Raw genomic sequence first — 8,734 nt, 5'->3', positions numbered from 1 at the left:
TTTTTTTAAATATGGCATATAGTTTTGCTATTGCACTATAACTTCAATTCTTGTCTTTAAACACTAAAAGCTTCGATTTTAAAAAAAATCTGGTTTAAGTTCGTTGAACCATCAAGGAGATCACTCCGTCTATTCTAGATATTTTAATAAGTGTAGACAGATACTTAACTAAGCACATATTTTACAAAGCTGTCTGTCTCTCTGGTAAAATATTTGTGCACATTATTTCTCCCACACCCATGCATTCTCGGATCAATTTGAAAATTTGCTCAATTATTCATCAGCATAGACAAGAATAAATTTTAAAAAAATTAACCAATTGGTCAATTAATTATTTTGTTTGATACTAACAAGGGAAATTGATCCTTCAGTATACACAGATATGGCTAAATATGTAGGTTTTATCTCCCTAACTAAAAATGATATATTGACACCCATTTTAGGATCAAGTTGAAACTTTAAACAATTATTAATTGTACCTAACAAAACATGAATCAATTTAAAAAATAAAGTCAATTAATTATCGGCTATTAGTTTGTTTGTTTGATATCAAATAAGGGAAATGATTTCTACATTATTGAGAGATGTAGTTGTAATTTCAGAGCTCTTTCCCTTAGATAGGCTTTGTTTCTTTAAAAAAAATATATTTAAATTTTGCTTGTTTCAATTTATAAATATATACTAGTGTCTATACAGGTTCATGGCTGGCCCAAAAGTAAGTTTAGTAATTAAAATACTTTCTGTATGGCTGAAGTTACTTGCTTAGTAATACCAAAATAAAACATTCCTAACTAAGTTATATATATATATATATATATATATATATATATATATATATTGTTACGAATCTCACTATCCAGGCTCTCTGCAAACTGCACCTTACACCACCAACTTAAAGAACTTGACAACTCAGGGCTCCAAAGTAACGTAACACTTTAATAGTTGAATAAATAATAGTCAATACTGTACAATTGGCAACACGTACACTGTACAAATATCTCTCCGATAACACCGTTCCGCCGTATCAACTCTTGCACTGGCCTCTCCGTCTCGTTCCGGGCTTGCACTGGGTTCAACAGTTCAGGACTGACTTCACACACTAGGCTCGTTGTGTCGGACTCGATCGCAGACCAAGATCAAGACGCCAGTCGTCTCAACTGTACTTGACAGTACTCCGCACTGAACCGTCGTAATGCTCCGTACAGAACCACACCGCTGAACTGTGCTGTAGTCGACCGGACTGTAGTGAACCGGGCTCTGAACCCCTGCCGTGAACCTCCTTTCTGAACCGTCTTGACTGCGTCACCTTCGCTCTTATATAGGGTCCCTACTGGCCTTCTCGAACCGGACAGAACGCCGCTCGACGTTTCTAGGTGGTCAGATGACTACAACTCTCGTGACGCTCCTGAGCTCTGTTCACGACGGCGATCCTTCCCGAATTGTCCTGTTGACACTCGACTCGGCTGACCGTCTTAGCTCGTCACGGTTGACCGCTCGTCTAGCGCTGGCCTGGGGCGATTTGAGTCGGCTGACTACACACACACCACTACCCCTCTCTGTGCCACCACCAAGTTTATAACAATATATATATACAGCTTTTTCCTTGCTGATTGTAATTTATTTTATTACGCAGTGCTTACGATTTACTTAATGATATTTTGTTTTAGTTCTAGTGTCGAATTTTGAAATACTTTACGTGATAACTGTCAACCTACTTTTGGTCCGCCCTGTATATTTGATTTCTTAAATGAGAGGGATGATTTTAAAAATGCACTTATTCATTATTGTAATAGAATAAAATAAGCATCTGAAGTTGTTGTTTTGTATGTAAACATGATAGCAAATGCATAATTTACATAAAACAAGGTAGGGCCTACCAAAAAAAAAAGCTTATATAGTTTAACCATAGACATAAATAAATATAGACTGGCCGAAGGAAGTAACTTCATGTAACTTGAAAACATGTATATCTATTGTATTCGGATTTCCGAATTATGAAAAATTGAATGATCTTCATTCTTAGAGATTAAACAAAACACAAGTGAAAATATTGTAATACTTATATAGGTTATGGCTGAAATAGATATGAATACTTAACTTTTTTACTGCTCATAAATGCTGTATAATAAAGTACACAAGATTGCAAGTCACAAATTTTCGTTTCATAAAACTCTTTACTCGGCCAGTCTATATTTATTTATGTCTATGAGTTTAACACATTGCACCAAACACATAATTGTATTTAAAATGTGGCACCAAATGCATAATTTATCTAGTTTGGCACCAACTAGTGGTGTCACTAGGGAGGGGGTGCGGGCGGACACCGTTGACACCCACCAGAAGGTGACACCCTAATTGAAAAAAAATTGCACTTTTGCAAAGGCAGACAACGTTAAAAAAGATAATTGTAAGAGCAAAAGAAAAGTGTGCCAGTTGTTTCTTCTTCTTCTTCATCGTTCTCATTGTTATGTTGGAGTGTTCATATGACTAGACCAATACATGAGATGAACTGCGCAGTGGTTTCCAAATCAGGGAGCTCTCCATATAGTTTTCTTTCTATTGGGGTGATTTGGGGCCAATGTCTTATACGGGCCTCTTGGTAGAGAGAGCAGTTTTGGAGGACGTGGTCGGCATTTTCTGGTGATACTCCACATGGGCAGATTTCACTGGTTCCAATTTTGAGCTTCCGGAACATGTGTTGTCGCATTCTGTTGTGTCCGGTCCTGAGTCGAAAGATTAGACGTTGGTCTTGTCGGGATAGCTTATAGTAAGCATCATCTTTCTTGTGATTTGGATGGGAGCTCGTCCATTTCTCATTTATTTTATCTACAATTAATTTCTTCATTTCTTCTGGATAGAGTGCAGAGTTTACTTGTGAGTTTGTTCTCCCACTCTTGGCGAGTGTGTCAGCCTTCTCATTTCCTGCTAGTTGTATGTGAGCTGGTATCCATTGAATAACAGTTTTTTTGCTGTTGTGGTTGAGCTTTGTGAGTGCTGTTCTGAGGTTTTTAATATAAGGGGAATCAGAGTTTTGCAGGCTTTGGAGGGTTGTTTTTGCGTCTGTTAGAAAGACAATCTGTGAGGGGAACTTGGATGATTTGCTAGCATGGTAGCAGCTAGTGCTAGTGCTTCCCTTTCTGCTCTGTGACTGTCAGAGAGCTCTCCAGTTGCAAAGGATTTTTCTGCCAGTTGTTGAAATGATGGTTCTATACCAGGGGTGGGCAACCTTTTTCTACCGAGGGCCGCATTAAAAAAAATTGGGGACTGGGGGCCGCATATATATATATATTGCACTACAATTGAGGAATTACAAAAAGAGTTAGCAATTTCTTGAACTAATTTTACGGACGATTTTTTATTATTTAGTAATAAATTGTTTTGATCACGAAATTTCACCACTAATGTAAAGTAGTACTTAATATAAAGTATATAACAGTTTACTCTCTTGCATAATTTTACGGAATCTTGGAACTAGGAACTTGGAACACTATCAGCAACGATCTGTTCTAACACGTGATACTTTTTAAATAAAAAAAAAATTTTTTCACAGATGAATGTTGTTCCAAATAATGTGAAAGTTTAGCAGCAAAGTTTTTATTAAAATCCCGCGAAAGAACTGGCTGGAACTTCTTTTTCAGATCATAATTTGCTTGGAGGTATTTCTTCTGGAGCTGAATCAGCTTCTGCGCTAGATGGTAAGCTGAGGGTATTGAAAACTGGTTCCAAGTTCTTGACGTCTCAAAATTTGCTTTCAAATTCCACAATCAAGGAATCCAAATATATTATGTACTTTTCAACCATTTCACTAGAGATAGTTTCACCTTTCACCAATGAAAACGAGAAAACTTGATTTCACTTGCTGGGCTCAAGAAATGGAATAGCTTTGTTTGAAAAGATTTAAGATGCACATACATTTCATGTACAAAGTTGTTGAGATGCTTCCGATGGTAAACATGAAGTCTGTCTTCAACTGTTCATTAGAAATATTAGTAACAAAGTCACAGTCAATGTCCTTCAAGAAACCTAAAAATTTCTTCATTGAGATTCCATATTATTCTAATGCTAGGCCAGCGGTTACTACTGTGTTACCGAACATCATAATGTTTTGTTTCCAATTCTTCATTTACTTTTCGGAATAGCCATTCAGGGCCGGCCTTAGACAAATGGAGGCCCTAGGCAAAGTGAATTTGGTGGCACTAAGTAAAAATAGAAAAATAAAAATTAACTGCGAAAAAACTAAAAGTATGCAATTTATTAAAAACCTAGTGTACTTCAACAATAACAGTGAGGATTAGTTTCGCTATTTCTTCTCTAAATTCGATATGACAATAACTCTTGTGCGATGCCGGCAGCTGCTTAGTTTGCCTATAAAACTGTTACCTACTGTATGTCACACCTTTTAACATGCTATTCAATGCAGCTTTGTGTAAACTTTCCCGTTATTAGTTTATGTTTGGGAAATTGTTCTTTATGTTATTAAAAAGCCTGTTTTTCTCAGTCTAAGCACGGGCTCATCAGTTGTTACCCTTGGCATCTTGTACAAGCCAACCCAACTCTTTAAACCATTCTTAATAACATTGAATAAATACTGGCCTGATCTTGTGTCTTGGACTGAATTTTTCGAATTATTACCATTTAAAATAATCTTCGTTTACTTTAAACTTTTTAGAATCACGTTAGAGACAATGTTTCTTTAGCTTCTTAATTATAAGTGGTAAGAATCAAAATTTTTAATAAATTAAAGACATTTACAATTATTTATTTTTAATATATTTGCATTTTTATATTTGTGTGATGTGTGTGCACACCTGATTTCTTTAGGTGTCCGAGGGCCGCATAAAACACTTTGGCGGGCCGCATGTGGTCCGCGGGCCGTAATTTGCCCACCCCTTCATCCTTTACTCACTAAATAAGAAGGACTTGTTTGTGCTGTCTTGATAAATGTTGGGAATGAAGTCTAAATTTTAAAATTAATGAAAAGTCCAAAGAAAATGTAACAGACTTTAAAAAAGAAATACTTTGGCAGCCGGACTTTTTCTTTTATAAAAAAATGGAGAAAAAGTTTGCACAGAATGCTTAACATCACAGTGTTTGGAGAAAAGCAGAATTGGGCAGTTCAAGGTCACATTTAAAATGAGACTTCGTTGAACAAGATTTCCTTTAGACTTTATATAATTTACTGAATATAACCCAGAACTGAAAGAGCAACATATAATGTTAAAAAACAGCGATGCAAACTATGTAAATGAAATTTGCTTATTTATTTCTGATGAATTTGGCTGATTACCTGTATCCAAACGGAGAAATTTAGAAAGAAAAAAAAGTTTTAAGGAAATGAATACAAATTATTCAATTCCACCTCACATGGCTATGTATCGTATTTTAGGGTACAGTCTCGACCTATTGCGAGAAAGACAAAATGCAATCATATACATATATTACATAATCAATGGCGTAGCTAGGAATTTGTCATCATTTGGGGACTCTGGGGGGGGGGGGGAAAAGCTTGACCTCTTTTGGAGCCCCTGCATTTTGCATAATATTTAATGTTAAAAAACACTCATTTAGGGCCCCCCTCAAGTGGAGGCCCCGGGGGGGGGAGGTTCAAATTCTCCCACTCCCTCCCTCCACCCTAGCTACGCCTCTGTACATAATCAACGTGTTCCCAAATAGTAGTCTCGCTCATGAGGCCGATTTTTTCTTTGTGATTTGACTTCTATTCAGGATTAGCAGAAAGGGCCGGAATGACGATTCGTGATTGTCTCCCTTGAGAGTGGCTTGAGTTGTCTTTTCTTACTTTCTAATTGTTTCCTCTCCTCGTGACTCCGCAATAGTTTTCCCGCGTTGCCAGGCTTGAGTTTTCTGGCAACACTGTATTCTGCCCTTAGAAAGCCCAACTCAGTTAGATAAGATGAGCTTTAATATACACGCACACTCCTTTATGCTAGCGTTACCAATGAAATCATGTGGCACTGTCTGACTTGAGTGAGCATACTTCAAATCTGAATACCCGTACAGCACAATAAACAACAAGAAAACGAACAAAGAATACTTTAAAAAGCAACAACAACAAGTGTAATTGTATCAATTAGTTTGGATCTGTCATGTCATTAAATTTGAAACAGGTGTCGAACAACAATAATACATCTGTGCGATTTGAAATATTTTTACCAATTATTTTTGTTTAGCACTATTTCATGCTTTTAGCTAATACTACATACTAACCACTCTGCTAGTCAGGTGATTATGATAATAAAAGATTTATAGTTATGTATTTTTTACTTTAAAGCGGCGACCTATAAAGGGGACTAATTCAGCTAATATCACCACTTCAGTCAAGTACAATTTCTTTCCCTCGTTCGAGATACCAAAAAAAAAATTAATTGTGTAAAATTTCAGCTTGATCAGAGATTGGGTGTGTGGAGAAATAACACTTTTTACCAGACAGGCAGAGTGAGTTTATATAAGTTTTGTAAAAAGATAAACACCTCTACGCTCTACCCAAAACACCCTTCTTGTAATATAGGCTAGGCTAATATGGTCATGAATTTCCTGACGGTAATCATATTTCCAGAGGACTTCCGGGAACAAATGATGCTGTTTGCTCTTTTTGTTTTGACACAGTCCGAGTGTGTTTTCTTTATAATACACGAGCCTTATCGATTTTCATGGAACAGCAAAATAGATCAATTAATGCTTGAGTGCATTTGGTAACAAAAACAAAAAGGTGGGGGATCTCAATAAATAAATAAAATCTGGTGAAATTTGTTTGATAAATATGATACATGCATTTTGATTGATTGTAAACCTGAATTCAACCTAACATTCTGATTTTCTTCTTAGATTACTGTTTATCAATTACTTACAAAACGACTAGATGTGTTATCATTTATATGATCAACTTTGGGTGCAAGGTTTTAGTAGAAAATAAGTCGAAACTATGTTGTTTTGTTTTTTTATGTATTCGACGCTCAGTACTTTGCCATCTCATTTTTTATGGTCAGTCAGTGAGATACAATTATGTGGGTACCAATCATCAAGGCCGATCTAAGGAAATTGGAGGACGAAGGCGGCTGCCTAGTTTGCCTTTGTCTAAGGCCGTCCCTGCAAGCAGTGTTTCAAGCAGACTCCTTGTGATAAGCAAACTTTCTGTGCATATTGGGAGACATCTGTTCAGTTTGATTTTTGAAGTTATTTTGTCAGCTTTAGTCTAGAGTTGCAAGCTTAGTGACAGAATCGTCCACGGACTCTATTATCTCGTCAACCACTGCGACGTCCATCTTGAATTCCTCTGTGTCGACACTAGGAATGTCAAACTCCCATTCTTTCAGACTATGCAGCCAGTTGAATACTTTTAAATTCCGATGTGCCCTATCAAGAGCGTGTCCACTGTTCCATCTATTCATGTCCTGCACTCGAATCTCGTGGTAACGCGGCATTCCCATGCGAACGGCCATGTCGTGGACAATGACTTTGCTTAGGTGGGGAGATATTCGCATGACATGGGGAAACTTGGCAGTACGGCTGTAGTCATCCGCAACTAGATGCGGATAGTCCTCTAGTGGACGAAGAAAAGGTCGAAACGAAAATCCCTCGCCGTATCCGGTCACTTTCCTTAGAGCAGATGTCGTTGCCCTAAGCTCATTCTTGACTTTGACAGTTAATTCATGTTTTTCATCCAGATCCAAATTTCGAGAGTCTTCGTGCCAAACGGATTCGTTATGACGTTCTGTGTTAGTGTCTGCAGCCTCTGATTGTGTGTGCGAGTGTGGTTGTTTCTGAAGATTTATAATTGTTTTTAAACTGTGCGAAAGTGTTACCATTGTGCAGTCCAGCCTACCAGATGCTGAGTGGTGTCGTGATTTAATTGTACGTGAACATTTCGTCAGACGAGTCTCGCTTGGGCATCTTTTGAGACAGACACTTCTTTTCATCCCAGCACCTACGACTAAATGCTTCTCTTCCTCAGATAAACATTTGAATATTTCTGTCTCACTATCAACGTGCGCGTGCATGGCGTTATTCTGAAACATTTTGTTCCATATTCCTCCGCGTTTGCTGGCCAACCGTACCCAAATACTTTCCATGCCTTGATCCGCTGACTTCTTTGGTTTTCGCCTTCCGCGTCTGCGAAGCTTAGGGCTCGGAGGTGTTCGCTTTCCGTAGCTGGAACAGCTTAAGAGGGACAGATTTGTAATGATGGAGTCCAGACTGTCTACGCGTTTAAGCCTGCCGTAGCTGCCCAGCCTGGCACTAAATACCGGCTGTCGGACAATGTTGATGTGAGGGAGAAATGATCTTACAACATAATCTGGCCTCCAAGTGTTCAAAGCATCAGCTAAACGAAAAGGATGCATCGATGTGTCCATTTTCAAGGAAATCGTGCAGAATTGTTTATCAACAATGTTAACTTTTAGTCCTAGCGAAAATTACTCTTGAAAAAAAAAATACGGTTAAATCTGCACAATTCAATCTGAAAAATAAAGAAAGGTTTGTAAGAATTAAGGTTTATATATTTGACATTTATACATAAAATATTTTTACTGTTAGATGCGACTCTAGTATAAACATGTCTTTTTAACAATGTATAATTTGATTTAATAAGACCTTCGCTATTTTGATGGAGAAATGTATCTAGCAGTTCAGTTGTCCATAAAAATCATATATATGCCTATATATAGTCTATGATACAAAATCTAACAGAACAGTCACATATGTCTGTGTAACAGAATTT

The 8,734-nt window shown here is 37.3% G+C and overlaps 1 protein-coding gene across 1 annotated transcript; it reads right to left on the bottom strand.

Annotated features, from left to right (window-relative positions):
* Nucleotides 1-5,495: 5,495 nt before the first annotated feature.
* LOC106063540 (uncharacterized) lies at nt 5,496-8,485 on the bottom strand. Its single transcript, XM_013221934.2, has one exon. The coding sequence runs from the start codon at nt 8,367-8,369 to the stop codon at nt 7,206-7,208; it is 1,164 nt and encodes a 387-aa protein (XP_013077388.2). The 5' UTR covers nt 8,370-8,485; the 3' UTR covers nt 5,496-7,205.
* Between the last annotated feature and the right edge of the window lie 249 nt (nt 8,486-8,734).

Source organism: Biomphalaria glabrata, chromosome 1, assembly GCF_947242115.1.
Source record: "Biomphalaria glabrata chromosome 1, xgBioGlab47.1, whole genome shotgun sequence".
Lineage (NCBI taxonomy): Eukaryota > Metazoa > Mollusca > Gastropoda > Planorbidae > Biomphalaria > Biomphalaria glabrata.
Note: the sequence above shows the minus strand (reverse complement) of the source record. Positions and strands in the feature narration are given on the sequence as shown.

Coding starts and splice junctions, on each gene's coding strand:
- LOC106063540 (XM_013221934.2), bottom strand. CDS start 8,369: ATGGACACATCGATGCATCCTTTTCGTTTAGCTGATGCTTTGAACACT.